At 48.3% G+C, this 23,078-nt stretch overlaps 7 protein-coding genes across 7 annotated transcripts; 4 read left to right on the forward strand and 3 right to left on the reverse strand.

Moving 5' to 3' along the window:
• Positions 1-5,748: 5,748 nt before the first annotated feature.
• Positions 5,749-7,138, forward strand: J7337_005077 (uncharacterized protein; the record flags this gene model as incomplete). Its single annotated transcript, XM_044822760.1, has 2 exons — positions 5,749-6,961; positions 7,023-7,138. The coding sequence occupies 2 exons, from the start codon at positions 5,749-5,751 to the stop codon at positions 7,136-7,138; spliced, it is 1,329 nt and encodes a 442-aa protein (XP_044681251.1).
• A 2,468-nt stretch (positions 7,139-9,606) lies between these two features.
• J7337_005078 (uncharacterized protein) lies at positions 9,607-10,478 on the reverse strand (the record flags this gene model as incomplete). Its single annotated transcript, XM_044822761.1, has 2 exons — positions 9,607-10,184; positions 10,235-10,478. The coding sequence occupies 2 exons, from the start codon at positions 10,476-10,478 to the stop codon at positions 9,607-9,609; spliced, it is 822 nt and encodes a 273-aa protein (XP_044681252.1).
• Positions 10,479-11,305: 827 nt separating this feature from the next.
• On the reverse strand, positions 11,306-11,909 carry J7337_005079 (uncharacterized protein; the record flags this gene model as incomplete). The annotated part of the gene is made up of 2 exons (XM_044822762.1): positions 11,306-11,808; positions 11,864-11,909. The coding sequence occupies 2 exons, from the start codon at positions 11,907-11,909 to the stop codon at positions 11,306-11,308; spliced, it is 549 nt and encodes a 182-aa protein (XP_044681253.1).
• A 1,438-nt stretch (positions 11,910-13,347) lies between these two features.
• Positions 13,348-15,057, reverse strand: J7337_005080 (uncharacterized protein; the record flags this gene model as incomplete). Its single annotated transcript, XM_044822763.1, has 3 exons — positions 13,348-13,943; positions 14,274-14,659; positions 14,714-15,057. 3 exons carry the CDS (start codon positions 15,055-15,057, stop codon positions 13,348-13,350), a joined length of 1,326 nt encoding a protein of 441 aa, XP_044681254.1.
• Positions 15,058-15,395: 338 nt separating this feature from the next.
• On the forward strand, positions 15,396-17,121 carry J7337_005081 (uncharacterized protein; the record flags this gene model as incomplete). The annotated part of the gene is made up of 2 exons (XM_044822764.1): positions 15,396-16,202; positions 16,348-17,121. The coding sequence occupies 2 exons, from the start codon at positions 15,396-15,398 to the stop codon at positions 17,119-17,121; spliced, it is 1,581 nt and encodes a 526-aa protein (XP_044681255.1).
• A 980-nt stretch (positions 17,122-18,101) lies between these two features.
• Positions 18,102-20,022, forward strand: J7337_005082 (uncharacterized protein; the record flags this gene model as incomplete). The annotated part of the gene is made up of 2 exons (XM_044822765.1): positions 18,102-18,911; positions 19,048-20,022. The coding sequence occupies 2 exons, from the start codon at positions 18,102-18,104 to the stop codon at positions 20,020-20,022; spliced, it is 1,785 nt and encodes a 594-aa protein (XP_044681256.1).
• A 997-nt stretch (positions 20,023-21,019) lies between these two features.
• J7337_005083 (uncharacterized protein) lies at positions 21,020-22,228 on the forward strand (the record flags this gene model as incomplete). The annotated part of the gene is made up of 1 exon (XM_044822766.1): positions 21,020-22,228. One exon carries the CDS (start codon positions 21,020-21,022, stop codon positions 22,226-22,228), a length of 1,209 nt encoding a protein of 402 aa, XP_044681257.1.
• Between the last annotated feature and the right edge of the window lie 850 nt (positions 22,229-23,078).

A 23,078-nucleotide genomic window follows, 5' to 3' on the forward strand; every position in this document is an offset into this window, starting at 1 on the left:
AGTATTTACTCTTTTTAGCTCATTATCATCTACTACATACACTCACTCAAGAGTCGAGACACCCTTCTGAGTCCGTTGCGATACAAGAATGGATATGGAAGCTGGGCGTGGAAACCTTTACCGTATCACGTATGCAAAATGTATAGGCGTCTAATTTTATATCTGCCTTAATAAACCTTCTCTTATTTTAGTAAAGCTACAGTGATTAGTGAAAGCTTCGAAGAATGCTCTATATTGTATTGTTATAGGCCTACCTGACTAGAAGTAGCTTAATTATCTTGTATTTATACCCTCCATCATAAAATCCTTAGTGGTTATCTAGCTACATACGTCCCTTACTTGTTGAAGAGGTACAATGGGCCGGTATTGACTCATGAGTGATGCGTATTTGGATGAATTGTGACAATGAGCATTGGACTTTCCATCAAACTTCACTATCACCACCTCGGGCCCTAGGCCAAGTCCTGAATTTAAAGCCCAAGGCGCTTCTGCCTCTACGTGCCTCCGTAGGGGCCACTGTGGATAAACAACGTTGCCAAGCGCTCGACGCCTTATCCGCAATGTCTTTCCAGATCTCTTTTTGCCGACCAGCATGGAGCTGAAGACTGCCAGCATCGTCGAGAATTTCATTCACCATCTTTCTTGTGTTCTTCCTTGCATTTAGCTCCTCCAACTTTGACTTGTAGACTTCCCATATGAAGTTTACAGTCGTAAGTACGGCGACCAAGAGGGCGAGCAACTGCCCATTGCTGGAATTAAGATCGTCATCCATATCTATTTGGTTCTTCTCGATAGTGCTCTCGATGAACCAAATCGACAGGGAGCCTGGAATAGCGAATATGACGGAGGTTATCCCGCGGTTGACCAAGGCCAAGACATGCAGCGTCTTGTACCGCTCCTGAAGCTCGGATGCCCGATTAAACAGATTTCTAGCCTGCTCTTCACCTGCGGCTGCTGCTTCTTCTCGTCTCCTAGCCCATTGGAGGGTTGTGGAGAACCGTTTAATGGTCATGTGTGCCTCTGGAGCATTCCCTGTGTCTGCCTTACCCAAGGCCCGTTGGAGGTTTCCCACGTCTAAGCTCAAGAGCTTGAGTTCGCTGTATCTCTGTTCTTTCATCAACTCTAGGGTCGAATCGTACTCCTCCCACATCTTTATGCCCCTATAGACCATATAGGACCCAAGCAGGATATACAGGGCGCCAAATAGCACCCCCAGCACTGCAGAAAACTTTAGGAATCTCTGCCAATGCCTATTGAACATGTCCCAGGTCCCAAAAAGAACGATGGGAACAGCACAGCCTTCCCTACGGCCGGAAGTGGGCTCTATAAAATAGAGCCATGGCAGACAGCAACTAATAACGCCATAGAGCAGGATAAGAAACCCAAACCCAAGAGGATCGCTGTGGAAACCAACCCGGAGAAGCCTCTTGATAAAAGATAACAGCCGTTTCAGCTCCTCTGCTAGATTTCGGTTTGCCGTTAGGAAAGGTTGGGTACCACCATTAGTGGCTGCTTCTTGATTGTTTGTCCGATCTTCCGGCTGGACGCTCTCCCTGCGCTCTGCAGCGTAGTTGTTACTTGAGGGTGAAGGGTGCGGGGATGAGTTATCTAAGGCCTGGCTGTGACTCTCGCTTTCATCTTCGACGGCGAGTTCGTAGAGTGGTGTAGGCAGCATGAACAGTGAATTTGAGGACATAACAACCAAACCCATGACGATGTGCCACTCCAGAAGAGCAAGGCTCCCACGGATGGTATTGAGGATCAAGATGATGGTTAGGGTAAGAAGTAGGATATTGAAGCTCAGTCTTGGTGATTTCATTTCTTCGAGAGCGCCGAGAAGAACTCCAAGAAGGCCGACCGCCCAACTGATGTAGAAACTGGCCCGGACCCCAACTCCAAAAAGGTCAGAATCCCCAAAGAGATGGCATGGTTGGACGGATGTTGCGACAATGGTGACACTGTCGCCGATGTATTCCGTCAAGGCGCAAGAGGGAGGTATCAAAGAAAGAAGAAGCAGGAAAAGAAAACTATTTGGTGTCATGATGGGACGGGACCGATGCAGTGTAACTGAAGTAAAGTTTTGAAGTACGAATACAGTGAAGGCTTTGGGTATGCTTTGAGCTGTGTGGATTAACTGACACGGCATCTCTCAGATGCCGCCTGCGGGACTGATATGCATCGATGCCAGCACGGTCGCCTCTACGAGTCATATCATGGCGCGAGACATGATATGATAGAGCCTGGTGATCGGAACTATCTGGAACAACGTATCAGAATGATACCACGGCCGCCTAATCGTGTGTGTCCTCAGTGGCTACGTGGGTGGGCATCCAGCTCAAACTGTTCTGACATCCAGGGTCGCGCGATGTAGAAGCCGGATACAGGTTGCGTGACTCCAGGGCGACAGTCGAGCTATTGACAGTCATATCATGTCTTCAAGCCATGCCGTAGAGCGTCAAGGGAATAAGCAACTTGTGTATGGTGTCTGGCCCTGCAAGGCGAAAAACGTGGCGTTGAGCTGAGCTACCCTTGCAGGTCGATAAAAGGTATGTGTGAGACGCGTGACATAAGCGTCAGCTGTCAAATCACGTCGTTTTTCAGCCATGCCAGGGAGCGCTAAGAGAAGAAGCAAGTTATATATGGTCTCTGGCCCTGCAAAGCAAGAACGTGGCGTCGAGCTGAACCACCCTTATCAGTTTACAACAACAGGTAGCCAAAAGGTGATCGATTCCAGCTTTATCGCCAGGGTTTTCTCAATATTCGACAGGAACTTATGATCCTTAGGATATGGCCTCTCGCACGGCGCCCTGTGCCGTCTACTGCCTGCAGCGAGGCGCATGGAAACCACCCAAGGCGTAAAGCAAATCGGCTGAGTTTAAGATGGAAGCGAGGGAATAGGTCGGCTACCGTACTCATTAGGCTGTTGATATGCAAGCCACATAGGATATCATCGTGGTGTCATCAATGCGTCGAGCCATTCAGCTTCGGCCGGCATCCCATCGTCGGGATGACCCGATGGTGGTCCATGATATGAGAACGAGTGCATTTTACGATCCTGTACTTTCGATTAGATATCGAAAACTCCAGGACAAGTGAGACTGGACAGCTGTGCAGACATAAACGCGCGTGAGCCACTCCTACCCTCACTTAAGCAATATCTTTCGTACTTCATTCCGCCACGCTTTTCAACAACTTTCACATCATGTTCTTCGACACCATATATCTACGCATTCTAATCACATCCCTCCTGACTTTGCCTGCCGCGGCAACTGAGTTATGCTTATCCTGGCGGAATCCTAGTCTAGGGACTTCAGAGTTATTGAAACGCCAAATTGGTTACCATCCACAGAACAACATCTGCGGTATGGGTGAGTCATGCCAGGAAGCCTGCGGGAGCGGCTATGAGACTTGTGAGTTGGTCGAGGACACGGCTCTCTTCTGCTTCAATCCGGGGGGAGGGCAGACGTGTTGTCCTGGTGGGCAGGGAAGTATGTCACACCGAGCTGGTCCTTTGCAGATGACTGTGATAAAGCATCATAGCTAACCTTTAAGAAGAGGCTTGTGATTCTGAGTTCTACTGTGCTCAGGATAACACCGGGAAGACATGGTGCTGCCCAAGTGTAGGCTTATTTCCAGATGCCTAGGTCAAGCATTCCATATCCAGCAAAAGCTAACATCTTGCAGGGCATTAATCTGGAGGAGTGTGCCGCGTCGTTCAGTGTTGCTACGATGATATCTGCCGTTTCTGCATCCTCCACTACCACGGCATCTCACATCACTGTTGCAATAACTCAGACTGAGAGGGTAACGGTGGGGATAGACTCCACGACATCCACTACTACTCCACTTGGGCGCAATGAAACTGTATCTGCAGCCATCTCAAGGATAACAGCAAGCGGGACTAACAGAATCCAGCTGAATTCTTGGTTTATCGTGTTCCCCGTGTTATTTTGCTTGCCATTCAGGCTGTGATATAGAAACAATTTTGGTATCTGAGGCGTAAATTGCTGGGGCCGTTGACCTACACGATGCAGCTAGCTATGCTGCGAGTTTTCAGTTCTGAATTGTTTGTGTAGCAATAGAGAAGTGCTTGGTATCAGGGGAAGGAATAAATCTATCTATTTTAATTTCTGGCTTTATAAGTCAACTTAGCAGCTTACTTGGGACAGTGCTTGTGGACTAAGATGTCTAAGGCTATTTATAGATTAATGAATATAGTATAGAACTTATAGAAGGGCCTGATCATAATTCCCCTTGTAATGCTACCTACGTATGCGGGAAGCCTACTTGGCTAGACAAGAAAAAACTGCACTTCGAAGGCCCGAAAAGAGAAAATATTAATAGATCGATAAAACAGCCTTCTCCTCGGCATCTGCTTCCCGCTCATTTCATTATTTTTCCAATATTAAGTAAGTATCTATTACTACTTCCCCGGACTTGATTTTCGTACAAGATTAGTGCCTTGAACCATTGCTCATGGTGCCTCTAGCGGCATATCCTGGCCAGGTACCCCATACTAAGGCGACTCCGATAAGTTCAATTTAGGTGTGGAAAGTTCCCAGGTTGAACTTACAGATGAAAAAGTTGAATATGGGCGCGTTAAAGGAGGGGTTTTAGAAGTATCTGGAGCATTGCTCAAGACTCACCGCACCAATTGTAATCCAGTGGGATAGCAAGGATATTCCGACTGAGAAGGAATGATTTTGCTTGGCAGTCCGCAGCGTGGGCAATTATATAGCACAAGGCATAGTCCTTAAACAAAGCAGTGGCTTTTCTACAAGGTCGGATGTTTTGAGCCAGACTACCAACTTGTAATATCCTTTGAAAATGAGCAAACAACCCCGCACGAAAGTTCAGGCTCTGAGGGTTGGATTTGCACATTGAGGCTTGACGCGATAGGTGGCTTTGCTTCAGCTCCCCTTGGACACTACAGGTATGCCTGACTCAGTTTCAAGGCCCAACCCCGCACTCAATCGAAGGCTGAATTAACGAACTGTTGTTTTCCTAAGAGGGGAAACTTAAGACAACATGGAAGAAGGAACGATAATTTCTTATCAAGACTTACTATTGCTATTTCCCGACTCTGCTTATGGTACCACTCTACTGTCGTATTTCCCTTTTATTATGTTCATTCTTTAATATCTGACTTCATAAAGAGATAGTTATTTTTACTATACCCTCTAACCAAAGCCTGACATGTTAACACACGTGATTTTAATTGCCTCGATGCCATGTCGTAAAGTTGGTATACGTGGCAAGGCATCCATCCAACCATTCATTGTGCTTGACACTAGCCGATTTTTTATTTTCAAGTCCCCGCCTTGTAACACTACCCACATATGCGGGAAGCCTACCAAAACAGGCGAGACAACCTGACTTGGCTTCAAAGGCTCGAAACCAGAAAAAGCTCATAAATGTATAAAGGCAGCCCTTCCCTAGACATCTTCTTCCCGCTGGTTTCATCCCTCTTATAACAAAGCTTGAATTTCTAAGATTAATAGTCTGCCAGTGACTTTTACGACAAAACCTGCTATCAACATGGGTATCGGACCACCACGCTTAGACAAGTACACGAGAATTCTTTCTCGGCTCTTTGAGTTCCTTGCCCTCTTTCATATCCTTATAAGAGCCAATGGTCCCCATACCATCCCCCAACCCCCTACAGACCTGCAGGGCGCGAGACGAAGGTTTCTTTCAAGTTTGTGCTTTCTTTGCGACTACCAAAAAGGCGGGAAAACAACAACCTCAATGGCTCTTGAGTCTCTCGACAACGGTGTTGTATTTTGGATTGCATCGAACGGGTCGCCAAATGATTCCGTCATCGCGTTTCTCTCTACTGTCCTGGAGACTCTACGAAGAGAACCTAACTCGACGGAAGCAGAAAGAGAAACAATAACAGCGATGCTAACAGCTAGATACATTCAGTTTGCGACTCCAAGATTGAAAAAAGAACGTGGAATCCTAAATCGGTCTACGCGTTTCTGCGAGGCTTACTTAACAGCCAATCTCGACACTATTCAGACACCTGGTGAGACAGAAATACTCCTAAAGAGACATTTAGCTGACCAGAAACTAGGAGTTACCGCTTTACTAGACTGGCTGTCCCAATTCTCTTCTGCTACAACCGACCCTTTGATCCTTTGTCGGGCTGCTTACAATGCTCGCCATGCTCCTCAGATAGCAACACTAGAGGCTTTACAACAGGAGCTGAGAGTAGCTCCAAAAGGAACAGCAGAAGCCTTTCGCTCTGTCAAACATGTTATTGGCCGTCTGGCTGAGAAGATCCGCACACCTGTCAATCTTGTTAATGACTCACGTCAGCTGAGGCCGCTTCTAAACTCCTACGAAATCAGAAGAGTAGAAGCCCCAGTCGCAGCAAAGATGCCTATGACAGATGGTTTGAGAAACCTGGATTCTATACTCAGGAGAATGCTTCCAGCAGGCGATTCGCGCCTTAAGGATATGCAAGCATATCTTGGGCAATTGGACGGCTCAATTCGGCTTGAAGATGCGATCAGAGCTATGCATGACGATGATGAAACGAATCATGGCGTCCATGCGGAGATCCAAGTGCTCGAGGACTTTCATCGCAATGGACGCAAGTTTGTAGGCCGTGATCGTTACATAGCCTGTAGCAAGCTTGCTTGCTTGTGCTGCAGACTATACTTCAAATGGCACCCGGGCAGATTTGTTGAGCCTGAATCTCATCAAAAGTCATATCTCACTTGGCGTCCTATCGATCTACCTGAGGGTGGGGAGAGTCAGCACTGGCCAGACCAGCGCCGCGTTTTGGCAAATATTAGCAAAGAGCTAAGCAACCTTGTAGAGGAGCAGATTATATCCCAACAGCAACCGGCTCCATGGCAGCCGGACTCGGTGACAAATATCACTGCGGTCATGGGATCTGTCTCGCTTTCGGAAGGTGGAGAAGCGTTTGAGAGCGGCGATGGACAAAGTAACGGTTAGTTCCTTTGAAGTCATCGTCACATTTGCATTCAAGTACATCCTGACGAAGAGAGCAGTCACAGATTCTGATTCACTGGCACATCTCAATGACGACGAGACTATTGATAACACCGATGATGACTCTGGAGATAGTTACGAGGAATCGGATGGAGGTGTAGGTTTGGGTGACTGACTTGATTGGCGAGTGTACCAACCAAAGCGGCTAGCATGATTGCTGCCTCATACTTTAGGTCAACTCGACCAGTGAAGGGGTTATCTACTCAAGGGTTCTGATGATGAATTACTGGACGAGCAAGGCAAATAGTTATTTCGATATGCATGATTAGGGAAAGTTTGTAGCTAAGACTTCTGCTTTCTTCTTTTCCCCTCGTGGATTTCTTCGACATGTCTCTTGAGGTTGTCAGGTCTTGTGAAAGCCTCGTCACATTGCAGACATGGATTGTCCTTTTGCGAGTAATGACTATCATAATGGCGAATGATGTCTTTCCTCCATGAAGCCTTGACCTGGCAGCCAGGCCAGGAACAGTGGAAAGGCTTTGCATGCGTTCGAAGATGGTTGCTTTGAGCGTTGGTTAGCAAGAGAAACCTCGAAAGACTGTCGTGGCTTACTTCCTCTCGCGGTTTTTGTCGAAGGCCCTGTGACAGTCCGCGTTGTTGCAAAGAAACTTTCCATTCTCGACGAACTCGTTATTTTTCAAACGAGCAACAGGAAACTGTTCAAACTTTTGGTCATCCATTATCTCCAAGCTCAGAACTTCACTCGCAGACATTGTGTCAGGTAAATGGTAGGGATCAGATGCAGTACTGTTAAATGAGAGTGTTTTTGTAGCCCCATTTTCTTCAAACGGAGGACAGGATGCGTCAGAGACAGGCTCGCTTGTCTGGTTGTACTCGGGATCTCCGCTCTACAGAGTGAAGTCAAGATCCAGTGAACTAGAAAGCAACATATCCCCTTGACATACTTCGCCCTGGGTTTTAGGAAGGTTGAGCAGTGAACTTGAAGAATCTGTAATAGAGAAGGAAAGGGGCTCAGGGTAGTTGAAATCCAAATACCCCTCTGGCATTGGTGGTGAGAAATCAACGCTGGAAACGTCATTCACGGTCTGAGTCATAGAGTCCATGCTCAAGCCAGACATGTCTGGTTCATGCATGGAAGAAAAGGGAGGAGCATTTTCAAGTGTCGAGTGTTCTGAATTAAACCATTGATTCGCATCAGAAGAAGGCATTAAGATAGACGGGTCCGGGAACAGTGCCGGCGAGACTGAGATTTAGGTAGGTATAACGTTAGTCAAGTGGCTATTGGAGTACTTCAGAGTACTGTATCATGACTTGGACTGTGTACATACGATCGAGGGGATAGTCCGAGTCCACGAAGTTTACTTCCGTGGACTCGTCCTCAATTTGATGATAGTTCTCGATGAAATTCATAAACTAGGCTGCTGCGACAATGATAGAGGAATGATGTTGTTGGATAATCTTTGGTCAGAAAATTCGACAGTTGATGGCTTTTGTATCTGGTCTTTCATCATTTCTGCAGATAAGAATGTCTTACCCAGGATCCAATCAGGGCTCCAAAGCGATTCATATTTACATTTCCAAACAGGCCCCAAAACCGGTGATTTGAGAGCATCGACTTGGTGGGTCGACCTTGCATTTCAGCTTGGTCAAGATGGCCACCTTGTAAAATGTAATCAAGGGCTTTGTGGTTACTTGATTGGCTGCATTGGTTTGATGGGGAAAACCATGCACTAGGGGAGGCCTACCGCTTTGTTGGCTACGTCTTATTGGGTAAGAAGAGGGTTTGGATGCATCCAATCCGGGATCATGGGCACATTGTCTGATTCCGTCATCTTGATGGTTGTTGTTCTCTTTGGGATTTTAGAGCAAAGTGTTACACCTGAGATAGACTTCCTCAGCTTCCACGAAAGCATGGTCCTATATGGGAACAAATAAAAACACACTGATGCCTCCCGTTCTATCTGCATTGACCCTGTGTGATCATCAGCATTGGCAATACTGTCTACTGGTTCTCATATCCAAATTCACAAGTGACAACGGTGAAAAGAGATTAAATCTCACTATACCAACTGGTGTTAGGTAGTATATAATCTACTTGTAACGCAGCTACCAACTCACCCAGCTCACGAATTTGGTATGGTCGTTGATCAGTGATGTTCATCTCAAGACCCAGTGCAACATCGTAACCCAGATCCTGATATCAACCTCGCCGGTTTTACTGTCCAACTTGACTATCATCCTCTATCTGCACTGAATGCAATGACGGACTTGTGCCAAAGTATCTGATAGTCGGAGGACGGTAGCCAGATTGAGCAAGATGAGCATTCTTGTATCATTGTCTGTATTTCGAAACGGGAGAAGAGACTATTTCCAAGGATTATCATTTCATCCTCAGCCCGTGACATTCCCCCAGGATAAGGTCATGTCTCTGTCTCATGATCGTATAAGTGTGGTATGGGAATATTCAAGCCGGCAGGTAGTATCATGATTCCGCAGTATTCTATCACGCATGCACGCTATGTTTCTGACAACCTCTTGTGACACTCATTAAATATTAATCGAGTCTTTGTTCAGACTCCCCAGCCCTGATTCCCGTATAGAATTAACGCCTTAAAACATTGCTTACGGTGCTTCGTGGATCCCCGGGGTGCTTCTTGCATAGCCTGTAGGGTATATGCCAGGGTCTCCTGACAGCTCCGCTTTGGCCTGAGGAGGATCAAGATGATGCTGCTGAGGAAGATCAGCAGGAAGTTCAGACACTGGCCTATCTTGCTTCTTCCTCGCCAGCCTCCTCCAAGCCAGCCATCCAATGCCTCCAATGATCAAAAGTCCACCGATAGCTGCACCAGCAGCCACGCCTCCGGTCGCTGCCGAAGATAGTCCGGGGCTTGACTTTGTTTCTGACGAGGAATCGGTTTCATCGCTCGAGGACGAGTCGGTTGGCGCAGTGTTGGAGTTGCTGGCTAAAGTTGTCGATGTTTGCAGTGTAGATGGTTCTGTCGAGAATGTCGAGATCTTAGACGTAGATACCGATACACTCACGGGCGTCTCGCTGATCGGCGCGCTAACATTGATATACTGGGATCTGGCAAGTTGAGATTTATCGTCAGGTTCATATAATTGGAAATAGTAAACCGAGTCCTCATTGTCGCTTAATGCACCTGCAATGTCGTACTGAGCCTGCCAATAGGTTCCTGTTCCTACTGTGGAGTCAGTAAACCGATATTGGAACAAGACCTTCATAGCCTACCTTCTATTTGAGCACCACCATCGATGTCGTCCAGAACTTGATAAATCCAGAGTTCGGTGTTTTTCAAATTTGTCTCGTAGAGAATCGGAATCTTATCTCCTGCGTCGTAGTGTTGGTTGAGTAACATGTCTCTATCGGCATCTTGCTCTGAATCCCACTCCGGAGGACGGGAAAATTTGGAGTAGCAAGACGCCAAGGGGGCGAGCAGAGTAAGCACTAGACCAATCGTCGTCAGGAGAGTCATTGCATAAGATCCGGGTGGTTCCCTGCGCTGGTTGCAGAATGAACAGTTCTAGAAGCAATCTTGTTGCTGTTCAGGGCGGGCTTCTGCCTAAACGAATCCAATTGAACTGGCCAGAGGGAATATTCTTCCCTTGTAGCCTAAAGAAAAAGAGGAGCAGCTGTGCCGTGTCCGCAGCACATGGCCTCCATTTATGGCATTCGTGACCCGAAAGTCCGAGCCAACAATGACATGGATGTTGAGATTAATCAGTATCGCCATCTCCGTCGTCATGCAGTAGTAATCCAGGAAAGGGTTAGCTGCGGCCCAGTTCCCTACTTATCTATTGGGGTAAACTTTAATCTAACTTGACCAGTCTAAGGGGGAGGGAAGAGTTAACTAAGCAACCTATCACAAAACCATCAAGTCATGCTTACAGTAGACAAAGCTTCCCAGCCTTTTATATATATATCGAGCAAGAGAATCTTCTATGGCTTACTAAAATACCTGTTCAAAACCTACTCCCTGTTTCCTGCCGAGTGATGTGTTTCCTGATTTGCCTAGCTGCATGTAAAAGTGGGACAACCACAACCAACAACACAACAACCAACAGCACTGAGCACGGTCACAAGACAAGGCAGTGAAACTTGGAGGTTCTGCACTTTTCTGAATCTGGAAGCCCCTAGAAAAGAACTGATAGGCGAAGCAGATAAACAAGGGCTGATAGGTAAAGCAGATTCGCCGAAAGTAACATCCAGAAAGGTAGCTCATTCAAGACACATACACACATTGACATCCCGATCTAATATTCTATCTTGAGGCAATCCGGACCCTGTATAGGAGCATGGAAATCATGCCCGAGTTTCATTTTGAGACTCCGCAAAGCTCAGCATATGTATTTTCAATCTGTCAACCAGACTGGCGACCTTATTGCTAAACTCCGAAGCAGAACCATCCAGTATATTGGCATTGACATGTCTGTCAACGAAGTCGGCAAAGTGCAACCGAGCCTTTCGCTCCACCTCTCGGTCCTGCTTCTGGGCTCGTGAGCTGTTCATGAGAGGCAGGGTAGAGAAATAGTCCAGGTCTTTCGTTTCGGTCCAATTGTAGGGCGTGGGCGCGCCTTCTACTTGGCAGGCCTTGTCTGCAATGTACTTATTAGACGGAACCAGAACCTCTCGGAATCCATACTGGCATCCTGCTGTGTCAATTACCCACGACTCGGTCGAAGATAATAGCCCAACCTTAATCACCGTATGGGGGCAGTTGCTTAAGTCGGGGCCAGGAATCAGCTTTGGTGGCAGAAGTGGTTTTCCGATTTTGATATCCAACACCTGAGCATTCGAGTGTACTCCTGGCAAATGTAAGAAAGGCATCACAACGTTTTGTTCTGAACTAAAGTAACCCACCTGCGAGAAGCTTGCTGGTAAGACGACTCAATAACGCGGTGGCCATCGTGCACTGGTTGATAGTGAGAGCTGCCTCCCTGTGCTGGACATTGGAGGTCAAATGGTCTGGAAAAGATCCCCATTTGACACGAGAGGTGGCAGCTCTTTGGTTCTGGTAAAGATAGAGCATTTCATCTTTAGCTTCTATTTTTGTGAGGTCGATATCATATCGAATCTCTCGATAGGTCAACAATGCTGATCGAAGGATGGTGGCTGCCCTCAGCAATATTTTACGTTGCTTCATGACACGGCAACGACTTTTATGCTTACTCCAGTGCTTCTTTTGACAATCTCGATCGCAGTAAACAACTGTCGTGGAGTCTCCAGGATCGTAGTCCGGCGCATCTTTGCATCCAGCGCACCGCATGGTTGCCTGGATCCCGCAGCTGGCGCATGTTGTCGGGTGGATAGCCTCCATACTGGTGCTTGATGACCTGTTCAAGATAGACTTAATGTTGGTTCTGAGAGTTCTGTAGGCTCAGAGCTGTGCGGATACTTAAAGGATGAGACTTATGAATTCGTTAATCTTCTCTTTTCCTCTATGTGCGGGGTTTGGGGCGGTAGGCCTCCTACTTTTGTTGAGGCATCTTTCGGATTTTCTATTGGACAAACACGTCCAATCATTTTGTGAAATGCCAAACACCTTACATGGACAGGGCTCTCGTGTCACATTACTGTCCGGTGGCAGAGCCTGGTCGGCCTCCAACGGTCCATATAAACCCCTCGTTCCATGTTCTGCCAGTTCATCATAGCCGGCCAACACATGAAGTTATACTTCCATCATGGTATGAGGGTCCTTCTCAACTTCCACAGTGGTCTAACTCTACTAACTCGGCAGACAGGATGCTCTAACGTCCAACACTTTCAACATTCCCCTCGCTCCTGCGCCGTCGCTTCCCCCAGTCTGTTTCGTCTGCAACAATCGCAGCCGACGCCTTGTCACACGGTCATCGAATAGAAACGGCAACGCAGGTCGGCCATACCATAAATGTACAAACTGTCAAAAGTTCTTGGGCTTTGCAGACTTAAGAGGCAACAGCCCAGATAATCCACCATGCTACTGCAGCGAGTCCAGCAAAGCTCAGGTCACCGGCGAGAACGGCGGTAGTCCTGGTAGATTGCATTATGTATGCAGGCTGGGCACTTGCGACTACTATGCTGAGCGAGTAGATCAAGAGAACGAACAAGTCAGGTTTTCAAGAGACGTTGTGGACCGGCTTGCAAGACTCGGTCTTGTCTAGCTTTGAAATAAATATCGTGGCTGGATTATGTAGCAGCTAATATAACACTCTGCATCTTTGCACTGGTGAAATCTCTCATTTGAAGATTGAGGGCACAGTGTCATGGATCAGTTCTCTGATTAAGCCGTTTTCTAGCTTGAGGGCGCGACCCCCGATACATAGAACGTGCTTTATCCTCATATCCTTTTGCTTACCCATCTCAAATTATAGATCATCTTCCGAGTCTACTTCTTCTCGTCGTTCCCACACTCCGTTTCCCTCATAGTCCCAAGTGACGTTGTACTCATCTCTGAATCCGTACAATTTCGCACAACAGGTTTGTGGCACAGCGCCATGGCACAGTTCGCTGACTAGGCCGTTTTCAAGTTTTAGTGCGCCATCACGGTGGAGAGAACGCAGCTCAGAGATGAGCATGGGTAACATGTCTTCAGGTTCGTTCTCTGGCTCCAGCGCGATTTTGCAGTGCTCGACAACAAGTGACTTCAATGTCGCACCATGGGATCGAAGGAATTTGAACAATTGTTCCAAGCGCATTAATCCGCAGTTGAATGTGATCTTGCGTAGTCTTGGGAAAGTCTTTTCTGTTGGGATGGCGGAAAAGTGGTGTATATCATGAGGCTCGAAGAACAGCTCCTCAAGCTGCGGCATGGATTCGAAGATGGTGCGAAGGCGCTCCCCAACGCCAACATCAAGCGGAGCACCGGTTCCAAGAGTCAGATTGAACTTTGTTATGTTCGTGGCGCTGAACCCTTTGGCTAGTCGGGTAGGAAATGGTGACTGTTTGGCGAACAGGGTGATAGCTAGACCGGGCGATCAGTCTATGCTAAGCATGTCGCAAGATGCATCGACTCTAAACTCTGTAAGTTGAGACTGCATTGTTTGATCTTCAAGGACTAGGAGAGCCAGGTGTAGCACCCGGGCCTCCCTTGCCAGAATAAAGAGTTTGTATGTGCTAGCTCTTTCTAGGCGTTCGGCACGCTCATACAAGAAAGATTCCCAGTCGGTCAAATCTTAGCGACCCTAAGTCTAGCAGTCAGTCACAGAAAAACAAAAGACATAGAACAGAAAGAAATGGGAATGGAGAAAATTTAGACAACGTACATTGATTTCCTTATCGAAGAACCTTTTACTGACAAGTTCTTTGAAGGCAGGTGAGCCTGCCAGGGTATTTGGTACTCCGCATGGCGTGATGTCGTCGGTCAATCGATCGTCTAACCAATCTATCCCGTAGATCGGTGTTTTGTCTAGGAGGCCTTTGCTAGTCGGCACCCAGTCACATCTCGGAGTGAAAGACACCGGATAGTCCCTCTTGGATTCAAATCGCCTCCAAAATTTGCGGACAGGACTAAACGACTCAAGGCTTTGAGCGCCCTGTTGGAAGCCATTATCAATACCATCATTAGCAGTGCGATTAATGAGGACAAGACTCCTAAGGCGCTTCAGATGGGGTAGTGCCTGCTTAAGAGCGTGGTAGTCTGCGCGGGCAAGGCGATTCTCATGATGACCCTTTTGAATGCTATTGAAGAGCTTCCAATGCTCCTTGGGCTCATCACAGTCTGGCTAATCTGACCAGTGTTGAGATGCCGCCAGCTCAAGGAAAGATCGGCGGTTCTCTGAGGGGTCTGGGAGACTTAGCACCTTCTGGTAGGTCGGCCAGTCTGGAATCGAGACAGGGAGAGTGGTGTCATCGATGACGAGTTCACAAACACCACCGATAAGAAGCGGATTCTTAGCGACCATGCGAAAGACATCGAGGTCGAGTTGATGACATGAAATGTAGAGAACGGGAAACAAATACGGCGAGGAAATGCGGTTGAGTCTCTTGCAGGTCTCGCGAGCGGCCTTGACATTCGGAAGCAACTTGACGATGTGGTCGATGACCTCGTTGGGGCAGATGAACAGGCTGGGAGCCATCTTGCCTGCGCGTTGATGTGTCGTGGTCAGCGAGGTTGGAGAGGGGAAGAAAAAGAAAAGTTGAGAAAGTGAAGATTAGGGGGCAGATCATTGCTTACACTGAGTGAACATGCAGAAATGTATAGAAATGTCTCTGCAAGGCAGTGCCAGTGCAAATCCAATGACAGGGACCGGAATATAGGGTCCGCATTCCGGGGTCACACAACAAAACAGCACAGTGACCCGCCCTCACCACAAGAGTTCTCTTCCTCCTCCGCATCAAAGAATTTCTCTCCAACCTCACCGCATCTGACGGCCGCGCACTCAACACACACAGCTCGCCCAGTCATCAAGGCAAGATGGCGCCTGTCAGCTTACTCGACTGCCCGGACGAGCTCATCGACGATATCGTCGAGCGCCTCCCGGGAAGTGCCATCAAGGCTGTCCGCAAAAGCTGCAAGCGACTGAACCGAATCGCGTCGCCATACCTTTTCCCTGTCTTGTATCTCTCCTGCCACCAGCTTGATCTCAACGTCTTTGAGATGGTTTCAGAAAACCCTCTTCTCATCGGTGGCGTTCGCGAACTGGTCATCGACGACACCACCGTCCCTCTTCCGGACACCATACCCGACTGGCGCAGCTACCAGAGAATAGTCACCCTTCCCGAACACCCAGAAGACCGACGTTCTCATCTTCAGCTGTACCCCGGTGACACTCTCGATCCTTATTACATGAGAGACGAACCTTCGAAAGTAGTCCCTACCAGAGAGGGATGGGAACTCTTCAGAATGACCGCCATGTGGCATCACGACAACCGCCTGGCTCACGCTGACGTCAGAGCACTGAAGGAAGCACTTCCCCATTTCAAGAAACTCGAGCGCCTTGTTGTCTCCAACCGAAATGCCATCGATGACTTCTCTGAGGGCGCCCAGAGCCGCGTTTCAGCAAGCCCTGTGGTGCGGAAGTGGAGGCGGTTTCAAACGGAACACGGCCAGATTGCTCCTCTTGCCCCGAGATGCGATTGGCAGGCCAGCGGGTTGGGTATATGGGACAGGTCCCGAGTGAACACACTGGACTGGTTCATGGAGCATCTCAGCGACATCATGTCGAATCTCTATTACTTCACACTTGGGAGTGAAGACTTCTTCTCGGAAATGATTTTTGTCGTAAGTTCACCTCCACCTCCCAGTTCTGGCAATACATGCCGATACATCATCTCTTCGCCTGCTCTTGTTCTTCTGAGAGGCTTTCACTGATGCGTTACAGGGCGACACCGAATTTGGCGAATAGAAAACGGAAAAATTCGAAAAGACCGAATACCAGTACGCGGCCCCCAGATCTGAGCTCTTCGCCTTGGTTCGAGAGGCAAGAGTCATGCATCTTGCGCTTTTAGTTCTTGAAGAGCCCAAACTACAGTCCCAGCTCACCGAATTTCGTGTTGATGCGTCTCACGACACCCTGGTGAACTATTGCCAGCCCGGCCTCCCAATCACCTTATTCGACAAGCAGTCCCCGTTCGTTAAACGACTTGCGACTGGTTTCGCGTTGGCGAAGAATATCACCAAGTTTCGGCTCGTTCTCAACAGTTGTGAGAACCACAGGTTTGCCGAGTGGATCCTCAAAGAGGGCCGCGTCTCCCACACACTTTCATCTATGCCTCAGTTAGAAGAGCTCTACCTTGAGCTTCACGGATTGCCTGTCTTTTCGGCCCTCCCTGACATGACCTTCCCACGACTGCGCTGTGTGCACTTCAGCTGCGGTCACTTACACCCAGACACACTTGTCGAGTTCCTGGAGCGTCAGGGTAGCACAGTAAAGTCACTCATCATCGAGCATTGCAGTCTCTATCCGGATGATGGCTACGACGGCCTCTGGCCGTATGTGATCGAAGAATTGACCGATTTTCACGATGAAGGCATCTTGAAGCTTGAAGAAGCCATCATTGACAATGTGTTTGAGGGTGTACCGATCAATAGCTGCGGAAGAAATGGGTCCTTGAAGGAACTTGGGGTCAGATGGACATATGACGGAGATGGAGGGTGGGTTGAACAACGAGACCCTGGGGAGGAGGAAGCAAGCGAGTGATGGGTGGGTAGCGTCAACTTTGATCGAGGCGGGAAGGATGTAATCAGGTCGGTCACTGGCGTATCCTAAATTAGACTAAGATAGGTAGGTAGTCAGCAGTGTATGGAGTTTAGATTACACCCCCAATTCTTAGTTTGGAGTTCTGTAACATCATCATAAAGGGGACTAATATTTGTAAGTCTTGTGAAAAGTCATCATTATCATCATAAGAATTACACAAGTTTATGTCACAAATTCCTGTAATTTGACGAGATTCTCCGATGTTCGGATCATTCATCTCGTGTTGTTAAGCAGGCGGCCAAGGGCCTAAAATCTTGAGGCTGCGACACCCGTTGTGTAACCTAGCTTACCTTAACCAGTGGTAAGATGTCGCTGGAGATTGTAAGGTGCTCTTGACAACTTTCTCCAGCCTTCTGCGCTCTTTGCATCATCCATGTCCACACTTGATCTATCCGTTTGTCTCTTGGTACTGGAGTTTGACGTGTACGGTTCACATCAGCTGAAAGCGAAGGGAAACTCAAAGAGTTATGGAACCAGATGAAGCAGAAGACTTCGGCCGAACCTCGTTGATCCTGTTTCCAGTTCAAATTCTCCCATTGTATTTGTCGCTAGTGAGGTGATTGATATAAGTCGCCTTACTTGTCTGCTTTTCTGAAGAGTTTCAGACCACAGCCATAGTTCTTGGCTAAACAACCACTAAACTCTTCAAAATCGCAATAGATGTAGATGACAACCCCAAAACTAGACTAAGATTCTCTAACCATAGGTTGGCCTTAGGATTAACCAAGTGTGTTCGTTCACTGGGAGGCGGCCTACATCAGAGGTTACACGACAGTTTGGCTCTGTCAGTGACAGTGAAAGTGCCAGATTCACTTGTCTGAGGCACCCAGGCAACCAAATCAACTTCTCTCATCCGCATCCGCATGCGAACCCACTCCTTCATCTTCTCTTCCTCATCATTCAAGTCTTCATCATCAAACATGGAGTCGTGTCACATTCTCAGGTTGCCCGACGAGCTGCATGTCGCTGTGGTCAAGCTTCTTCCCGGCGACGCACTTAAAGCGACGCGTGCAACTTGCCGCAAACTCAACAGCATCGCGTCACCCTATCTCTACCCTGTGCTCTACCTCTCATGTCACCAGCTTGATCTCGATGTCTTTCGACTCGTTGCAAACAACCCTCTTCTCATCGGCGGCGTCAAAGAGCTCGTGATTGATGATACAACCCTGTCGTCTCGTCTAGCCAACTGGGATGTCTACAAGACTGTAGCCTCGTACCCCCAAAACTGGCCCGATCGCAAGAAGGCGTATTGCTTGGAAGATGACTTCGAATATGAAGGACGGGTCTGGTCCGATGAACCAGACAAAGAATTCCATGCTCTCTACAAGGCTGTTCTCAAAGGTCACCACATCAACCGCCGAGGACATGCCGACATCAGCGCCCTCGAACATGCCCTGCCCTTTTTCAAGTCACTACAAAGCCTCATCATCAGCAACCGCACCGCTGATGATTCCGAGGGAATCTTCAAAGGCGCACAGAGTGAAAAGTCGAGCAGCCCAGTTGTCAAGATGTGGAGGCGCCTTGGAGTCTCCAAGCAAGAAAGACCTCCGTTCCCGCCAAGATGCGACTGGGTGACTCCAGAGCTCAAGGAAGAGCCTGAAGACAAAGCGCAGGTGATGCACCCGGATTGGTTGCATGACGAACTGGACATACTGATCGAGGCATATGGACTACCAGCTGCCAAAGGGCAAGTCCACTTGACACGCACCCCAGACGGCCGATACCCAGTGGTAAGTCAATACGATGTGCCGGAACAACACGTCTGAACTGAAAGTTCAGTCACTCTATGGTGAAGGTTGACTCCCGCATCAGACGAATTCAGACACGATGTCCCTTGTAACACGCCAATCACTAACAAAGCTTCAGGCAGGAAATCGCTGGGGTTATCGGAGAGGACCTGAATTCGCTTGGACTAACTTCAATTGGTTGAAACGGCACTACACATTCTGTCGGTCGATCGCGCGAGAAGGTCGTGCTATATCTGTGGCTCTCGAAGTCCTCGGGGACCCTCGCATACGTCTCACTGAATTTAGGGTTGATACCTCTCCTCGCATCGGTGACTTCGTCGACGAGGTATACCCTTCATGCCAGCCGGGTCTTTCAGTTCTGCTCTTCGACAATAACCACTCGCCGCTATTGCCGAAGCTTTTACCTTCTTTCTTCAGCAACTTGACCAAATTCCATCTTGTCCTGAGTAACTGCACAGAGAGAGAAGGTGTTTTCTATATTGATCAGGGATTCAAAATACTACATCAGGGCCATGTCACCGCTATTCTTGAATCTTTGACACAACTAGAGGATCTTCTTCTCGAACTTCATGGCATGCCGATCATCTGTGCGTTGCCGTGTACCCGTTTCAAGCGGCTTCGAAATGTTGAGTTCAGTTGTGGCCAGATGGCTCCTCAAGGACTACTCTCCTTTCTCCGACAACACAGCGGAACTCTCGATAACCTCGTTATCGAATACTGCTGTATAGATCCAGATATCTACGACGAAACGTGGGAGGATACCATGCAAGAGATCCGCGACATGCAGGATGCAGGAATTCTGAATCTTGGGTTTGGACATGGGGAAGTGATCGGTGTCTATGACCATGCTCCCTGCCGAGGCTGTGGGAAGAACAGTACCCTCGAGATCGAGGATACGGGATGTCCGATTAACAGCTGGGAGTTTATTGAGCGTTCACTTTGGAGGCATGTTGATGGCTACCCTTGGGAATTCCAGGATCACGAAGGGTCGTACGTGGGTCGAAGTTTCGATACAGAAAGCGAAGACGGCGACAGTGATGAGGATGGCGGAGATGAGGATGATGAAGGCGAGCAGGAAAGTTCCGGGATCTGATGCAAGATGCCTCGCTCAACTCATCAAATGTCCTTCTAAGCTCGTCCTAAACTCGCCAAGTCTTTCCTAAGCTTATGATGACTAGTCTAAGTTTTTCATCTCTTAGGATAGAGGTCATTTCGCCTCCCAGGCGAAAGCAAGCCCAAGTGGGAGTGTTGCCGAAAGCGAATTTGTACGAGTATTTTGGCCCAATTAATGTGTGGCCTGTTTTCGACACGCATGTATATCTGAAGTCATCGAGTCTCTCAAAGCATGGCGAGAAGATTCAAGGCTAAATGAAAAGATTAGGGGAATTTTGGCTTTTAGGCCATTCAACCTCGGTAATGGAATTTAATTTCATGGCTCTTCTAACTCCCTGACTGCTATCCTGGGATAATTGTGTCTCAAGGAAATAGTATGTGAAATTGGAAAATGAATAAGAGGTCTAGGTTCGTAGAGTATTCATCGAGTTATGTAACGGTAAGCAGACGAGACTGTTGAAACATTTAAGATCTTCCGAGCGTCGGTAAACGCAAGTCCTTTTGACGCAAAAAGAATGATTGATTGAAGGTCATTTCAACCTTATCATAAAGGTCTTCGAGGTATTCTAGCACTGTCTAAACAAATGGCCAATTCAGGCTTTATTCATTTGTTCCCTGTCATTTCATTGGTCATGAACCGGTGAACTACAAGGCTGTTTGGTGAACCGTGAACATTGAATGTAAGTCGATTATTCTTTGTTCTTGTTTCGGATATTGATTACAGTACGTTGATATTTCAACAGGCAACAAACATCTTGTTCGGTGACATATTACTATTCTTTGTTACCAAGAACATCAAGATGTGTGACTAAAAGACTCGAGTATATAATGAAACGAAGTAACTACCAACTCTCATCTTACTTCATCCCATCAAACACTTGCAACTTGCATCACAACAACAACCAACTTTCACAACTCAACACTCAACACACACAACACAGCACTCTACCAGAGAATTATCTTCCACAACCATCAAAATGCCTTCTTTCCTCTCAACCCTCAGCGTCCTAGCTCTCGCAGCCACACACGTCTCCTCCCACGTCATCATGGTAGAACCCCACCCCTTCAACCTCGACACAGAACCCCTCTACCAAACCTGGCCCCTCAGCGAGGACCTCCCCTTCCCCTGCCAAGGCCGCACCCAGCACCCCGAGCAGGTCACAAAGGTGACAGCCGGTAAGACCCAGCTCGTCAAGTTCTGGGGCAGCGCCGTCCACGGCGGCGGGTCATGCCAGTTCAGCGTCGCCTACGGAAAGGAACCCCCCAAGGATCCCAAGAAGTGGCACGCCATCTACAGCATCATCGGCGGGTGTCCCGCTGAGGCGGAGGGTAACATTGCGTCCACTGGTACGGATCCGCATGGGAGGGAGAACGGTAAGGAGTGTGGTGATGATAAGGGCAAAGAGTGTACTAAGCAGTTCAACATTCCTATCCCGAAGGATATGCAGAATGGTCCGGCGACTTTTGCTTGGACTTGGTTTAACAAGATTGGTAATCGCGAGATGTACATGGTCTGCTCTCCTATTGAAGTCGTAGGCGGGAAGGATGATAGCAGCTACGTTGATACGCTGCCTGCTATTTTCCGCGCCAACATTCCTGGGGAGTGTACTACCGGTGCCAGTGGAAGTGTCATCAACTTCCCTGAACCCGGCGATTTCGGTAAGATTTATGAGCAGGGTACACCCGGAAGTGAGGGTACTTGTGCCAAGGGTGTTGAGCCCAACTTCAAGGATGACGCTGCTGCTCCTGAGCCGGAGAAGCCTACTGAGTCTGCTCCCGCCCAGCCTAGTGGTACCGCTCCTGCGCCTGAACAGCCTTCTGCTCCTGTTGAGGGTGCCCCAGCTACGCCTTCGGCTCCTGTCCAGCCTAGTGTCCCTGCACCCGCTCCCGAACAGCCCTCTGCCCCCATCCAACCTTCAGCCCCCGCTGCCCCCTCTAGCATGGTCACAATGCCTAGCACCCCCGCTCAGCCCACCGATGCTCCCGCCCCAATCGACTCAGCCAAGCCCGAAGCCGGCGCTCCCGCTTGGTCCGGTGAGTTCCAGGCCTGTCCCTCTGATGTCAAGTCCGGCATGATGCACTGCTTCTCTGAGACTACTTGGGGTATCTGCAACGGAGGCTGGGCTTTTGTCTCCAAGGTTGCTGAGGGCACAAAGTGTATTGACGGCGCTATCGCTGCTGAGTAAACTCTGGTATTTGCGATTGATTTCTTGTTTTTGTTTTGGATTTTGTGATTGGGGTTTTGTTTATTATAGGGTAGATGAAATAAAAATCATTTTTTAGGGATACTCAACCTCTCGCCATAGTTTGTGACAATATGTAGTAGACAGTTCCTTTATCTTGGGACTCGATGTCCATAAGCCAGACAGGTCCTTGACGACGCTCAACTTCCTCAATGATTTGCCGTTAGCACGTTTGTCTTACTGTAAAAAACTCAAATTGGTACAAGGACCAACCAGTTCCGTAAAGTCAAAGGTAGCCTTGAAGACCACTATCCTCTGTACTACAGCAACAATGCAGACCATGCATGCCATGGAAAAGATCGAAGCTTCCTCCACGAGTCGAGTTGTCGATTTCACCGGCCTCTATAAGCAGCACCTACGCAATCTGATGGTGTGGGTTGAGAACATTGAGGGACAAGTTGAGGTCCTCTCATCCGCGTCCGCACATAAGGGCATACAGCCTGTTGGAGCTCTTTGTGGACGATCCGAAGTGCACGCAAGTAGCTAGCTTGAGGGCAGGAAAAATAGTTTCACGTCAAAGTTCAAGTCCTAGATGGCGTTGGTCAGATCGTTGCTCTTGAATTGGATCCTCTTGGCATTGGCGAGTAGACTTTGACATGGGGCCTGAGATCGATCTGTGCTTCCCGTATACGCACAAGAAACCTGGAGTCTGTTTTGCTGGCGTTCGAGCCGCTTCTCATCGGGATGGGAATACTGAGACAAAGATTGCTCTGTCCTGGAATTTAGATCGTGTTAGAGGTGTTGTAGAGTGATGCAAGTCCCCTCACTCGTACTTTATATCTCTAAATTCCTT

This window comes from Fusarium musae, chromosome 4 (assembly GCF_019915245.1).
Source record: "Fusarium musae strain F31 chromosome 4, whole genome shotgun sequence".
NCBI lineage: Eukaryota > Fungi > Ascomycota > Sordariomycetes > Hypocreales > Nectriaceae > Fusarium > Fusarium musae.